This window comes from Mercurialis annua, linkage group LG8 (genome assembly GCF_937616625.2).
Source record: "Mercurialis annua linkage group LG8, ddMerAnnu1.2, whole genome shotgun sequence".
NCBI lineage: Eukaryota > Viridiplantae > Streptophyta > Magnoliopsida > Malpighiales > Euphorbiaceae > Mercurialis > Mercurialis annua.
In genome coordinates, this window is record NC_065577.1 from 12,325,773 (window position 1) to 12,342,398 (window position 16,626).

Sequence of the window (16,626 nt, forward strand, 5' to 3'; positions counted from 1 at the left end):
TAGAAGGACGAATCATATCGTTAAGCGCGAGTGCAGCCTTGCCGGAACAATCGATATTAACGACTCCAGTAGGAGGTCGCATTACGACCTCAAGCTATCTTTGTGCCTCGGGGGACTTGCCCTCACCGACAAGATTATTCTCTAAAGGAACAACGCTGGTAGCCTCACCCATAGGAATTGATAAGTCTACTTCAAAACTAGAAAGAATATTATCAAGATCATTATTTATCTTACAAAATAAAAACAAAAACCAAGGTAGATGAATAACTTCGGTAAGATCTTCATATGAGAGATCAGCAAGCCTCCTAGGAGGAGCCTCTAGAGGCAACCCACGATGCCTAATGTACTTGTTTACTAAAACAGATACTAGAGGAATCGCCATCTTGCGCTGAAGCATTAACTCAACAACAAAACTAGACTCATCAAGAGTCATGGGAGTAAGGGAAAATTTTATCTTAAAGAGATAAAATCCCTTAAAGAAATTAACTAACGAGATGTCATGTTCATACAAGAAAAATTTTGAAGTCCATTTTTTCAAGGAACTATGTAGCTTAAATAAGGATCGCCCTGACCTACCTAGCGTAAATAAACACACCGTTTTTATGTTGTGTAAAGAAACAAAAATGTTTTTAAAAAAATTCATCGAACGGACTTGCCCATGAAGCCTACAAGATTTTAAGAAGCACACAAAGACTCGAACATTATTAGGATGAAGTTTCCTAGGGGCGATATCTAAATCAAGACAAACATTAAGAATAAAAGGATCCAAAGGAAACCTAACTCCAGCAATGAAATGTTCCTCAAATAGTATTATTTCATTAGGCGAGTCTGAATAACGATAAGCTCTAAAAAGTCTTTCGCGTCTCTTAACCTCATACCATACAAGAAAAGTATACTTGAAATGAATATTAAGGACTTGTTCATCTAAAAAGGAATAAGCCAGGTGATTTATACCATCCATGAGATTTTGAGTCTTTTTTGCCATATCAGCCATTCTAAATATTGGAGGGGGAACTGGAGAATAAACAACAAAAAATTAAAATTCAAAAGGTAGATAAATCAAATTAAAAAAAACCAAGGAAAAAATAAAAATGAAGAATACAAAAAATACAAAGAAATCTGAACTTAAAGAACAATGAAAAAGATGAAGTATAAACGATTGACACAAATCCTAAAATAATGCAATAATATCGGTTGAGGAATTAAAGGGTCGAAAAATGCTACGACACGCCTACACACCTCTAGGATGATTAACACGTGGTAATCATCCGGACACATGTTGAAGATCTATAAATCATCACAACACGTTTCAAGTGATTTAAATATTATAAGAATCTAAAGAGACTCACAAAAAGTCATCAAGAAATCCTAAGAAAAAGCTAAAAGTTAAACAAGACATAAATATATAGACATTATCTTACTTGTAAAAGAGCTAATGATGGAATCCTGATTCCACATAACAACATAATAAGCTGAGTCCCATAGAATCAGCCCACTGAAGTGGACTCGTAGGACTCGTCAAACGATAATAAATCAGACAATGGATCCACTAGCGAATGCACTTTATTAAGCTTGTAAATAGGGCCGAGTCCCAATGAGACTCGCCCATTCATAACTGGGCCTTTATGGGTTTGCCCAAGATAAAGACGATCGAATCCTATAAGATTCGTTAAACAAAGATTTTCAAAAGTATCAATATTAAAATTTCATATGGATCTTGTACAAAAATTTAGAATCCCAATCCAAATAAATTACCATAATTCAGAAGTTTCTAGATTCATTTAGAAGACTTGAACTTTCTAAAAAATGACTAAGAAATATATTTCTATTCGAAATCATATTTCTATTTAGGAGCATGATCTTATTTAGGAATCATATTCATATTAGGAGATATTTCTATTCAAAGTTATATCTTTAATAGACATCTTTTTCTTGTTATTACTAAACATTCTACATTGCATTTATTCTGCAACTTTATACATACAAATTACTGACTTAAACCATTAGAGTGCTTATCGGACAAGACGTTTGATCAAGCGTTCTAATCTTTGTTTTGCAGGTTAACACCTCGAGAAGACAGGATCCATCACTAAATACATGATCTAATGCAGAAGCTCATACATCATAATAAGACAGTTAGATAAGTTCATAAACATAAAAGAGGATTACAATAGTTTTCCAATGCATATACAATGACAATTAAAGCGGGAAATTATTTTCTGTTACTATTATAACTGTCAAGAAAATAAATGTTTTTAAGTTTAAAATTCGCAAAAAAAAGGTTAAGGCAAAAATTAGGGAAGCCCTGCTAAATTGGACCCATATTGCTAACTTAGGCAAAAATATAAAGCCAAGATAAGAGAATTTCTAATCTTTTCACATTCAGACTAATCCTCATTCAAGCTGAGTGGACCTCTCGCGGGAGACAAAATTTAAATTTTATTTTTAAACTCCTTTGAAGTTTAAAAAATAAGGAAAAATTGAAATATTTGCTCAATATATGAGTACAGTTTGAATACATGATCTCACTTAAATTAAAAGAACGTCTTATAAACTCAACTGAGTCTTAGGATACAAACTCAAATGTTAGCGCCATTAGTTCTGAAAGAACAAGTATAGTTTGCATTTTGGATTGTGTATAGTTGAACATTATTAGAATACTCACTAATTCCTAAAAATTGTACAAATTATATATTTTGATTTTTGCTTACATTTTGTGAGATTATATATATTCGAAGTGGGGTTACTACTGTAAGCCAGAATTTTTTTTGATGAATAATATGTATATTAAAGTCACAAGAAATGGCAAAAACCTTAACTCAAAGTTTTCGCACAAGAAGTGGCACGCCCAAGGAGGCACACTAAAGCCTACGACTAAGAGCAAAGGCCAAAAAACATCAAGGTCTCGAAAATAAAATACAAGCGGAATTTCTAAAGAAATCCAATCCCGAATACGCAAACTCTCTATTACAAGATTTAAAGAGAAACACCGAGTGAGAAAACAATGAAAGATAATTGTATGTTCTTCTCCATATTTTAAAAATTCCTCTCGTTTCGACACTTTCAGATTTCCCAAACCATAATAAACCACAACAGTCTCCATAATCTCGAATAAGGTCCCATAGGCATAATTTCACGACATTGCCACAAGAACTCCACAAAAGAAATCGAAAGACACCAAGATACACCCATTCTCTACAAAACATTACACCAAATATTTCTAGCGAAATCGCAATGAATTAAAATATGGTCCTGATTTCCACTATTCCACAAATAGAACAAAGAGAATTGTCTAAGAAATAATATTACGGTTTGCTAGAAAATTAGGAGAAGGGAGTTGGTTATGAACGGCTGACCAAAGAAAAAACTCCACTCGAGATGGAGCTTGAGATTTCCACACAATTAAATAAGGATTATAAATTACCCCATTAATTGCATAAATATCACCTACATCCATAGCCAAATCCATTTGAGCACCTGACTTGTCATTATTAATTTCTCGCCTACCAATCTCACAAATAGTACCATCCCATTTTGAAATTGTTATTGCCGTCCCTTTAGCATCTCAATCTGCTCTCCCATAACTGAACCCAGCTGCTGATTCACTTCTCGCCTAGCAGCTGTTGAAGTTGTTCTAACCTCACCATTGTGGTGATGATCCATTGGAACTGTAGCCCTATTGTTAGTTGAAAATAGCTTGCACAAAGCACTCGGAGAGTAAATGCCTGTTTTATCATTCCAAATAACCTCATCCAACCTTTCTAACCTAGGCACTAAAACATTAAAAGCTGCCTGTAAATTAATAAACAACAACAGTTTGCTACCTCTTAAATGCCGCCTCCAACGCCACCCCTCATTCCAAATAACATTAATAGAAGCATGCTTTTGGTTTGAGAGTTGAAAAATCTGAGGGAATAAAACATCCAGTCCATCATTCGTCCAAGAATCATGCCAAAGCGAGATAGAATCTCCCTTACCAACCTTGATATTTATATTCGTAACAAAAATTGACCAAACTCTTTGTTCAATGCAACAGGTTCTTCTAATGTTTTTCCAAATAAACGACAACTTTTTAATATCCTCGTTATTTAGAAAATCCCAATCAACCCCATTAGAGCAACTCAAAATGACTTTAAACCAAAGAGAATTTTTGTTACTAACCCTCAACTTCCAAATCCATTTAAACAACAAACTTTGATTTATAACTAACAAACTATAAATACCTAACCCACCACTTTTAAAATCTTGGCAAACCACCCTCAACGAGATTTTACTAATAACCCGAGAATAAACATCTCCTTTCCATAGAAAACGCATAAGGTATGACTCTAGTTGAGACTGAATTGCTCGCGGCATACTAAAATTAGACATAAAATACACGGGAACACTAAAAAGCACAGATTTGATAAGAAATAACCTGCCTGCAGGAGAAAGTAAAGTCCCTTTCCATAAAGCCAAACACGACTTGAAACGCTCCACCACATGATCCCAAGCACCCGAAAAGTGTATTTTTCTGGCTAAAGGCAAAACCAAGTACTTATCGCAAATGCATCAATCCTGCAACCAACTACCTCCCCAGCTATCAATAAATGCATCTCGCTAGTATAAATTCCCATAATAGATCTCTTATGAAAGTTGATAGTAAGACCCGAGATTAGCTCAAAACATCTAACAATACGAGTCAAATTCTTCAGATAATCAATGTCATAAGGAACATATAAAATGGTATCATCCATGAATTGAAGAATCGAGATAGGATCCTGATTGTCAGCATAAGAAAATCTATGAGTTAGCCCCAATTCCATAGATCTATCAAGCAAGCGCTTCAAACCCTCCACCGCTATGACAAATAGACACAGAGAAATAGGGTCTCTTTGACGCACCCCCCCTGCAAGCTAATAGGGTCTACAGGACTGCCATTAACCATAACTGATGTAGTGCTGGATGAGAAACAACGGGATATCCACTCTAACCATTTTTTTACAGGAAACTTCATACAACTCATAACAGATAACAAGTAACTCCAATCAATGCTATCAAAAGCCTTCTGGAAATCAAGTTTTAGAACAAGCAATTTCACTTTATTCCTCGAAGCTGAATGGACTAACTCATTGGCAATCATAGAGCACTCCTGAGTACTTCATACCTTTAAGAAAAGCGTGTTGATTTTCAGACACTACTTTGGACATCAGCGGTGCTAACGTCCTCGAAAGAGTCTTCGATAATAATTTGAAGAAACCGTTAACAAGACCAATAGGTCTATAATCCTTTATATTGGCTGAACCTGCCACCTTGGGAACAAGAACCATAAAGGATGTGTTAATACCCTTCGGTAAGATATTGAATTTGGAAAAATTTGGAAAAAAAAATTCATTAAACACATCTTTCATAAAAGGCCAAACTTTCTTGTAAAAACAAAAGATAAACCCATCAGACATTGGAGCTTTCTTCTCCCCACAATAACAGATAGCAACAAAAATTTCCACCTCTGAGAATGTCGTGACCTACGAATCACTCTTTGCCGGTAACAAACGGCTACATCGCAGACCTGTAATATCAAACCGGATGCAGTCCCCTCTACTATATAAACTCTTATAGAACTCTCTAATATAAAATATGATATCCTTAGGCTCTGTATAAATGAAATCTTCAAATTGGATCGAAGAAATAAAATTGTTTCTATAGTGAACTGAAGCCATGCTGTGGAAAAACTTTGTATTTCTATCACATGCAGTATTCCATTTTTATCTTGATTTCTGAACTCAAAGAGATTTGAACCACTTCTCAGCTGTTCACAGCTCCTCTCTGAGACTAGACAACTCCTGCTTCTCCTCTTCATATATAATACCTGCATCCCTGCAATATGCTTCATCAAAATCTTCTTCGACAGTTCTTTGATATGTTTAGCTTGATCGCCAAACACCTCCGAGTTCCATGTTTTGATTCGAAGCCTCAACTCTTTTAATCTCTGAATGAGATTCGAAGAAGTCAAACAAATGTCATTCCAGCTCTCTTTACCAAATCTTTTAAACTCCTCATGTTTCCACCACGCATCAATAGACTGAAAAGGCTATGGGCTCAATCAACAACCTTATCAGATTTAAAACAAATCGGGACATGGTTAGATTGTCCTCTAGGTAATGCCGATAATGACATCCTAGTCCATAACGCACTGACTGAAGCCGAAACTAAACACCTATCAATTCGAGATCTTGAATATGAATTTTGCCAAGTAAACGTCCTACCCTGAAGTGGAAGATCAAGCATCTCAGCATTGTTAATCAAATCCCGCAACGCCAACATGGAGGGGGTGAAATCCATCGCATTTAATCTCTCCTTTGGACGCGACGTTTCATTAAAATCACGACTTATGAAGATCGTACCCATGAAATTTAAAAAATCATTTAATTGCCGCCAAAACAACACCTTTCTGAAGCAACGTTACTCGCATAGATCATAATGTGACGGCAAGGACATGTCTCAAAAACAAAATCCATAACAATTCACCGATGCCCTTATATAATCATAACATTACGGAGCAAAATAGTATTTCAGGTAACCAACAGACCACCAGAAGCGCCAATAGAGGGGATACAATCAAACTTATAATCCAAGTTAGGCCATATCTTATTAACAAAAAAATCATTCACAACCTCTTTTTTCGACTCAATTAAACCAATAAATGAGAGGTTATGAGTAGAAACCATGCTTCTAATAAAATTCTGCTTCCTATTGAAGACAGATCACCCCAACAATTCCAAGAAACAGAAGATAACAGCAAAGACATAATAACTAAAAAAACATTGAAAAGGAAAAAACGTTACTATTTATTGTCTTTCAAAGACAATTTCTCCTCCAACTTCGACACTATTGCTGATTTTGATTTTCGATCAAAAATCCCCAAATCGTATCCAAGTTTCCACATTTTGCTTGCCTCATCATCTAGAGTAACTGCATAAATTTTATCACAGCTCTTGCTGTTTAAGCGGTTCATATTTTCCATGTTAGCGTCTGAAATTTCCCTCACTTCTTCCACTTGAGAAACGGAGCAGCTCGTAATCGCACCTAGCACATTCAGCTTCTTCAAAGACCTACATGCTGATTTAAGCCTAACTTCAGTAGGTAATTCAATATTAACCTCCTTTGAATCATCTTTTAAGTTCAGACTTGCATTCTCCAAATCCACTTCTCTTTGTTTCTCAGTCAAATCTGATGTTGTACCATCAATTGACTAAACGAGAGCCCGCTCTGTCAACCCAACAGATTTCAGGACTGAAACTGAATTATCCATTAAATTAACCACCGCTGCAACTCTGAGATTTCTATGGAAGAGACGTCTGATTATTTTGCCTGTGAAAACAATTTATAATATCCTATGCAATAGTTCACGATATTATTCTCAGCTACATAAAAATTCCCATCTGACTTCGGAGTTAAAATTAAATTATCATCTTGAATATCTGACCATATAGGACCTCCCAATTACTGCTCATCAAAATATCTGATAAGTCTCTATTTTACGTTAGTTTAAGATCATTTGTATTGTATATTTTAGTCTCTTATTGCGTAAAATAGAGAGCTTTATACTCACTTTTACCTTTTGTAGTTTTTAATTTAAAATGTAAATACTTAGCATTTTTGGGGTTTAACTGAATAAATAGAGCATAAATGAAGTGAAAGTCAAGCCGAATTGATTCTATCAAGTCCAAGAAGAAGAATAATGGAGAATTAAGTCTAAACGGAAGCAAAGTGGCCGCTAAATCAGTCTCTGAAAGTTTGAATCGAAAAGCTGAAATTTCGGACATACATCCGTATTCGGATCATATCTGAAGTTAGAAATATCCATATGATGTGATTAAACATGTCATGGAAAGATAAGAGATAGACCTACAACTTTCATGAAGATACCAAGTCCAAATTCGGACTCGAACCAGCTCATAATCGTCCTCCAAGACGGAACTCATGCGAACCAAGGATCAAATTTCCCAGAGTCGGTGGAATGAGTACATACAGCCCCTTGGCCGGCCCTTAGCCGGCCCACGACCTCCGGGCCGGCCCAAAACCGGCCTAGACCTGAAAAATTTGCATTTTCGCCATTCCAGAAGGTTTCGAAAGCCTTGATGAGCACTCAAACGCCTTCCATATCAAGTGTATCCTTGCACCACACTCAAGAGAGATTTTTCTTGACCAACACACAAGAAAAGATCTCAAAATCAAGCTCATTATGGAAGGAAGGATAAACTTGGGCATCACTCAAGCTATATATGGAAATAGAAGATGTCAACCTTGATCCTTACTCCATCTCTTTATGAGACTAAGTAAATGCATGCCTTGGGGAACATTCCTAGCTACGCTATAAATAGGCTTCATTTGGAGAAGAAAGGGAACACTTTTAGATAGACATTTTCACACTTCTTTGTATTCATAAATCCTCTCGACCATTTTCTATTTTCTCTTCTTGTATTTCATGTTCTTGAGGAATAACAATTCTATTGTTATTTTCAATATAACAATGGATTGCTAAACCCCTAAACTAGGATTAGGGATGTAGCCTAGTTTGGGAAAAATTCTTGATTATTTTGTATTACATCTCATAATGTTTTAAACAAGGTTTTTTTTTATTCTCTTGTGATGATCATGAATGTTAAGATTGATCAACTTAATGTTTTTATCCTAGAATTCATGTGAAGGACTTAGCGGTGAAGCATGAATTTGGATCTAGAGATTAAACACAATTTACTTAAGAATAGATATATGTCTAAGAAATTATGATGGCGCTAATTGTTTAACTTAATGGGTTTAAATGATTAACATGGTAATTGAGAAATATACAGAGTCATTTAAACACAAGTTTGTGTCTCGAGAGGGAACAAACATATTTTAGAAATAATTGTCATGAAAAAGCTTTTGAGATGTAATATTAGATGTGATGGAATTTCCCCCTCAAACTATGGTGAAACCTGAAATCCTAGTTATTCCAAATCTTGATATTTTATTCTCAAATATTCTTTTAATTTTTGTCTACTACATAGTTGTTTTCAAACCCAACTAAAATTAACAGAACGGTTACTTAAACAAAAGTTAATTCAAATAGCAGTTTAAAGAGTTCGTCCTCGTGGATTCGACCTCGCTACTCCGAGTATTACTTGCTACAATTGATTCTGTATACTTGCAGAATTCACCGATCAATATCCTCTATTATCCTCCTATATTAATGAATTCGGTACTACTGTATTGAAGAAATTCAGCAAATTGACACCCTTAATCGAAGAATGGAACCCATCATCTGAACTGTTTTTTAAATTTTGGGATACCTCTTCTCCTCCAGACCTCCTTGAGTACTAAGAACAATTTGTGTCTGCAAACCAAACTTGTTCAAATGTTTCTATCGTAAAAACTGCGAAGGTCTCCTCCCAAGCTGCAAAGTAATGGACTGGTGGATGAACTTGCAAGAAGTGGAAATCAAAACAAGTCCTGAGTCCAAACGTTCCCTTTCCTCTACCATCGGATGAACATTGATCGTTTCTCCCAACGAGTCCCCAATAATTTCAAAGATTTTTGAGTTCCAATGCATAAAGGGGATTCCAGTCACTGATACCCATGCAAGTCTCAAAAAAGTGTTGATAAACTTCCGCCCAAGCAAAGGATTGAAAAAAATTCGAGAGAGTTGGACCAGCATTCACAATAAAATTCTCTACATTAATGATCGAATCAAATGTGAGCATAATGAGATTGCCCGCCATCAAAGATACCTTCTGTACCACAATCTTTTTCTCTAACAGGAAATTCTTATCGTGTAGAATTTCCTGAATAGCATTCACCCTACCTATTATCAAACGCAACATCCAATCGTGATTGACCGATTCCATCCTCTCAAACAGTCATCACTTGCTTTGGATCAGACCCTAAACTGTTTGACTCACGTTGAACGTCAATCGGTTTTGAATCCTCAATTGTAACAAATTGTTACAGACATTTGCCATTTTTAAGTTGAACATTTAATCAGATATTGAGTTCAATTAATCTTAATTTGCAATATTCAGTTGTATTGAATAACCAATTAATTTGATGTTCTGTTTTCTTTTTGCGGAAATGAAAACAGTCCAATTTACTAATTTTAATTGTTTATCATATATAATGTTATATCAATTTGCTTTGTAAATTAAGGAATTTACATCCCAAATGCTATCGATTTGTTGAATTCTCTCTTATGTTATACATATCATATTGATTGAACTATAAGGAAAAAATATTCTACAAACGAAAACTTATTGAACTCTATGTTTTAATTTTGATCAAATTACTGTGAGACTCTTCACATATTTTATAATTTACAATTTGGTACATTCTGTTTGAAATTCAAACGATTTGATAATTCATTTTTAATTTTGCAAACAATTACAACCTTATATTAAATCTTGATATCAAACAGTTAACGGAATTAAAAGTGAGATATCAAGCCGTTTGAAAATGAAATACCAAATCGTTAATATAATTAATAGTGACGTGTTAAATTGTTAAAATATTTGAAAGTGAGGTACCAAATCATGTGAAACTGAATATCAAATTATTAACGAAACTAACAGAAGCCCCTAATTGTTAACGGAATTAAAAATGAGATAACAAGTCGTTTGATTTTCAAACAAAAAATACCAGACTGTTAATTATTATATTTATAGGGCATTTTAGAGTAATTTACGTACTTTTTATTCACATTACATTTTTCCTTAATATTTTTTATCAGACTACGGTTTTTACCATAAAATTGTACATAATAATATAATCTGACGTCGATTCACACATATATATTACTATAGTATAAAACTGAGTCAAAATCACTTTAGAAGTAACAGTGTTTTGGCAATTTTGCCTTTTTCAAATCAAACAATTTCTTCTGTATTATTTGTCTCATTTGTTTTTTCAAATATCTTTTTTTTTGTTCGATCTTATCTTCTGCTTATCTTTCTCTCTGTCTCTCACTTATCTTCCTCTTTCTCTTTTTCTTTACATTTTTCATATCTTTCTTTAATGCACAAATTTTCTTCTATTTATTGAATTTTTTGTGGTTTCTCTGTTCTTGATTCCGAAAAATGTTTACTCTATTTTTTTGGGGTTAATGTTAAAAAAAATCACGAATTTTACACGTTTTGTCATTTTAATCATGCAATTTAAACTTTCTCATTTTCATGCACGAATTACCACTTTTTCTCAAATTAATTCACGGTGCTGCGGTGGTATTCATTCATTGGTGTAAAATGAACTCCACCTCAGCGAAATACACCAATGAAGCCATGACACCTCAGCACCGTGCATGAATTTGAGAAAAAGTGATAGTTCGTGCATGAAAATGAGAAAATTTAAACTGTATGATTAAAATGAAAAACCGTGTAAATTTGGTGAATTTTTATGACATTACCCTTTTTTTACTATTTCAATTTGGCTTCTTTTTCTCTCATTGCCTAAAACGCCACCACATTCCACAAAAATTATCATCCACCGCAACGTCGTTTCACTGAAAGATGTCTCTTTTTTTAAATCCAATTAATCTAAGAGATCCCTTAAAGGTTTTAGAGGTTTCCATTAGTGCGGAAGATGCAAAGGCGGCGCGCACTTCTAAGTACTGAAAGTAGGGGTGTAAACGAACTGAGCCGTTCGCGAGCAGCTTGGTGTTGTAAGATCTCGGTTCATGTTCGTTCGTATGCTAAATGAACCGAGCTCGAGTTTGATTTTATGTTCGCTAAAATAAACAAGACGAACATAAACATAATAGTGTTCGGCTCGTTTTCGTTCACAAATAGCTCGAATAAGAGTTCGTGAACGAGCTCGGTTAAGAGTTCGTGAACGAGCTCGTATACAGTTCACGAATAAACTCGTTTAGTTATGTATGGTCGTAAATCTATTTGTAACAATATATTCTTATCTACTTTTAATATAGATGTGATGCACATGGTTAATTAATATAGTGATTAATAATATGATCTGTTAATGTATTATTTATAATAATATGGGTTAATGTCATAAAACTTCACCAATGTTACACATTTTCTCAATTTAATCACGTTCTTTAAAACTTCTCATAAACATACACCATTTTTCATTTTTTTTATAAATTCATACACGGTGCTGATGTGTCACTCATTCATTGGTTAAAGATGACTTACACATCAATAAATATAATTGAAATTTGTAAAAACGTGATTAAATTGAGAAAACGTGACTAAACTCTAATTGTGTTTGATAGAAAGACTCGAGGAAGCTCATTGGCATAAATGAAGGGTTAGGAGAAAATTCAAGGGATGCACATCAGGTGTTTGATAGAACACCATAAGAAATATAGTATTGCCGAAACTGGGCAGATGTTATTTGAGAAAATGAAAAAAAACTGAAACTGAAGATATTTGAGTAGACTTTTTGGCGGTCTTAGCAGCATATTCTACTGCAAGAGCTGTAAAAGATTAGGGGAAAATTTCTTATACTTGTCATTTGTGTGAAGAAATGAGATATGGATATGGCAACATTTCTTATACTTGTCATTTATGTGAAGCAAATGAGTTTATTGAAACACTGCTGTTTTAAAGTTGGCCTAATTACTTAAAAAATTCCCACCTTATAACATTTATTTGTTTATACCCTAACCTAAAAAAAAGTTCATTTATATTATTTTTTTGATTTTTTTATTTTCGTCTTTATCCTAGAGAGCTAATTTGACCTCTTTTCATTTGGAAAAATATTCAAAATGATCTTTTATATTTAGCTTATATTCTAATTAAACATTAATATTATTAATCATTTATAATATTTTCATCCTTTAACTAATTTAATTGTCAAAAATTTAAATTTTAGAGTAGAGATGAAAACGAAAAATCAAAAAAAGAATACAAGTGAACTTTTTTTTACATGAGGGTATAAAACAAAAAAATGTTATAAGGTGGGATTTTTTAAATAATTAGACCTTTAAAGTTTGGTTGATTAGTTCTTCTAATTTGAGTGTTTCTTTCTTTTAATTGCATTTATTCACATTGGGTGAAGAGAGATGAAATTCGAACAAGTGGACTATTATTTTAGAATAAAAAATTTCTATTGTTTAGGCAATAGGAATTCCTGCAACTTGATATGTGGCAGCCTTTTATTGGCTGCTGCACATGCCTCCTTGACTCTCTAATTAAATGGTCAATTAGATGGTTTAATGTGGGTTACTTGACCATTTTAACTATTACATCCTTCATTTTTTATTCATTCAGTTAAAATTGTATATATTAATAAAGTATTATTTTTATTTTAACTTATAAATACAAAGATTGATATAATTATTAATTAAATTATTAGTTAATAAACGTTATATAAATTAAATCATGAAATTATTTAATCCCTCCGTCTCGAATTGATAGACTACCTTATTATTTTTGGCGTTTAAAATTACATATTACCGTTTATTTTTAGTAAAAAAATTTAAAATTAAAAGTCTTCTTTATTCTCTAATAAATATGCATAATTATTCCTAAATATTAGTTAATTCATATTCCAACATAGAATTTTACACCAATAATAAAAAAATCGTCATTAATGTATTATTTATATATCCAAAAAAAAAATCAAAGTATAATATTGAAATTTTAACCAATTTAATAATTTTTTCAGATAACTGTATTTTCTTCCAGACTATCATTTTGAAACAAAGAAAGTATTAAAAAGGGCAAATTTAAAAAAAATTTGTTAAAATCATCTTTAAATTTTAAAAGGACAAGTATTTATAGATAAATAGATAGTAAAAAAACAAAGGAAGTATTATATATTATTTTGTAATTTTGTTAATTAAAAATTTAATGTATTTATATAATAATTCTTTTAACAATAATAAAATATAACCAGATAAAATTTATCTATTATGCTTTTTGTTCTTTTTGTATAATTCATATAAATTATATTGTACACTAAAATTAGGAAAACATCATAGAAAAATATCATTCACATCAATTATATTATACATATAGTGGAGCTTTCTATAAGTTTTGTATTCCAATGTTTAAATGATTGGCATGTTTAGGCGGTAGCATGGAGAAAAGAACGAAAAAACTTTTTAAATTTTATAAAACAAAAAAAAATATTTGAATTAGTTAAACAATAAAACAAATAAATTATAAGATCTAATATGGTTAATTAACCAATATTAAATGGGCTAATTGAACATTCTATGGAAAAGGAGGAGGCATGTGTAGCAGTCAATAAAAGGCTGCCACATGCCATGTTGTAGGAGTTTCTTGCTGCATAGGCAGCAGGAAAGTTTTGTTCTAATTATTATTATCGATAGCTGAGAGATTATTAGGTTAACTCAGTCTATCACGTCATTCATGTACTAGTCTATTATATTATGACGTGTCATTAAAATAGTAGAACTATTGTTTTATAACTTTTTTACACTTTTTAATAGTAATATTACGATATTGTCACTATATTAATGACGTGTTATAATGTGATAGGTTTAGTCCATAGATTATGTGGTGGACTGAATCTACCTAGTAGTTTCTCGCTTTTCTAGAGTTAGAAAAATATTTAAAAAAAATTATTCTCACAAATTTAATCCTCCTATTAAAAAAATATATTCTAAAAAGTACAATATTTTAAAATTTAAAAAATGTGCTCTATATCAGCATCATTATTTGTTGTTTTATTAGTACTACACAATTAAAATAAAAATAAATTTAAAATATTATTAAAAATATAATTCAAAAACAGTCCTACCTGAAACATTGCAAGGGTTCCGTACTAGTATATATATGTAATTTGATTGATAAATGATTTTCTTTTAATAAAGTAAATGACATTTCTTCACACTATAAGAAATAATAGAATTAGCAGCAAACATTTTTGCTGCTAGTAATACTAAAATTGTTACTATTAACATAGCAACAAAAAAAAAATTGTGTCATATTGCTGCTAATAAAACGTTGCCTTAAGTAATTGGTAATAAAATTTGCTGTAAAATGCTGTTATAACTTAACTAATGGCAACAACTTTCAAAATCAATGCTGTAAAATATTTTTTAGCAGCAAAAAAAAATTAGCTGCAAAAGAATATGTTGCCAAATACAGAATTCCTTGTAGTGTGAATTGAGAAAATAAGGAAAAATAAAATCTTACGACTAATTAATAATAAGAAAAGTCATCACATTCATAGGGAGCAGAAATTAAGATTAACATAAAAAGGGTAAACAGCTGAAAGCTTAAATAACTCATTTTCAATATATTATTTTTAGCAATTATACTCTTACAATTATTCAAGCATTATAATACTATTATTAAATTCTAATTAAGAAAATGAACCCAAGTAGGTCTTCTCATATTTATCCCCAACTCTCACTTCTTTGTAATTTCACCTGCACAAATTTGAAACAAAAGAAAAATGTGTTAATTTGTGGGGAAATGAGAAAAAAAAGATCAAATTAAAAAGTCATCTTTTTTTGAATCTAAACAGTCATTTATTTCTTGTTAATTTTACCTGATTTAATGTTAAAATTACAATTCTTGATGTTTTCACACTAGGAAAAATACCCAATTGCAAGACTACTTTAATTGATAATGATCTTGAATTAAAGTGAATTTTTCATCCTTATTGGTACATAGGGGTGTGCAAAAACCAAACAAAATAAAATACGCCAAGTAAACTGATAAATTTGGTTTGATTCTGTTTGATTTATAAAAACAAAGTTTTTTAGTCGGTTCAGTTGTAAACATAAATTTTAATGTTAATCAAACAAAAACATTTAACTGAAACAACTATTTCAGTTTAAAAGTTTTAATTATTTTAAAAGTTTCAATTATATCTAATTGCAAAAAAAAAATTAAAAAGTCCAATTCATCTTAATTCGGTTTAAATTAAGCCGAATTGAACCGAATGCACTCTCCAAGTCGTATTCATGTAGGAATAGAAGATAGAGGAAATGCTACTACTCTTTAAAAGTGGCATTATCTATGAATTTCATGTCAACTTGTCATGAGCTACCCGATTCAAATACCAACATAATAGCTAAAAAAGAAGAAATAAATTATAGGCTGAAAAGTAAAGGTTTGTAGGTATATTACATGGTTCAAAGTTGGCAATGCACTTGTCAGGAAGCTGCAACGCCATGTTCCGATCAACACCAGAGATAGGAGGGCCATTGACGAGAACACAGAGGCAAGGTTGGCCGAGAGTCTTAACAGCGTTACAGCACGTATCACTCGGCGGAATCGGGCTAAAAGGAGCCACCGCAGCTCTGCATGGTATCAACTGAACCAGTGCTGAGAAAAATGTGCTTCCGCATGGATGAGCTTCGACTTGTAATAAGCCTGTCACCGCCACCAACATTACTACTAAAATTGTCACCTTCATCTTTGATACTTAATTAATGTTATTTTTTGTTATTAGTAGAAAAGATTGGTATTGAATAAGTTATGTTTTGCATGTATTTATATATAGCTAGCTCGTGATTTCATTGGCTGCATGCCATGCACCATGCATTGTGTTCCTAACTAATGAAGGCTGTATGATCATGCATTTTTTATTTTATTTCTGGTTTGGATCTTTTTTGTGTGGATAATTCTAGGCTTCTACGTTTTGTGTGCTTATGTTATAGTTGTTTCGTTTCAT

General features: G+C 32.4%; 2 protein-coding genes across 2 annotated transcripts; both read right to left on the reverse strand.

Moving 5' to 3' along the window:
- Positions 1-3,543: 3,543 nt before the first annotated feature.
- Positions 3,544-6,321, reverse strand: LOC126661641 (uncharacterized). The gene is made up of 7 exons (XM_050355493.1): positions 6,178-6,321; positions 5,417-6,061; positions 5,147-5,327; positions 4,999-5,094; positions 4,538-4,888; positions 4,224-4,421; positions 3,544-4,130 (listed from the first exon to the last, which is right to left on the reverse strand). Exons 1-7 carry the CDS (start codon positions 6,319-6,321, stop codon positions 3,544-3,546), a joined length of 2,202 nt encoding a protein of 733 aa, XP_050211450.1.
- An 8,899-nt stretch (positions 6,322-15,220) lies between these two features.
- Positions 15,221-16,426, reverse strand: LOC126660044 (non-specific lipid transfer protein GPI-anchored 9). The gene is made up of 2 exons (XM_050353371.2): positions 16,080-16,426; positions 15,221-15,373 (listed from the first exon to the last, which is right to left on the reverse strand). Exons 1-2 carry the CDS (start codon positions 16,366-16,368, stop codon positions 15,354-15,356), a joined length of 309 nt encoding a protein of 102 aa, XP_050209328.1. The 5' UTR covers positions 16,369-16,426; the 3' UTR covers positions 15,221-15,353.
- Between the last annotated feature and the right edge of the window lie 200 nt (positions 16,427-16,626).

Coding starts and splice junctions, on each gene's coding strand:
- LOC126661641 (XM_050355493.1), bottom strand. CDS start 6,321: ATGGATTTCACCCCCTCCATGTTGGCGTTGCGGGATTTGATTAACAAT. Junction 6,062..6,177: donor GGTGTTTAGTTTCGGCTTCA/GTCAGTGCGTTA, acceptor TAGCCTTTTCAG/TCTATTGATGCGTGGTGGAA. Junction 5,095..5,146: donor TCAACACGCTTTTCTTAAAG/GTATGAAGTACT, acceptor TAGTCCATTCAG/CTTCGAGGAATAAAGTGAAA.
- LOC126660044 (XM_050353371.2), bottom strand. CDS start 16,368: ATGAAGGTGACAATTTTAGTAGTAATGTTGGTGGCGGTGACAGGCTTA. Junction 15,374..16,079: donor CATTGCCAACTTTGAACCAT/GTAATATACCTA, acceptor AAATTTGTGCAG/GTGAAATTACAAAGAAGTGA.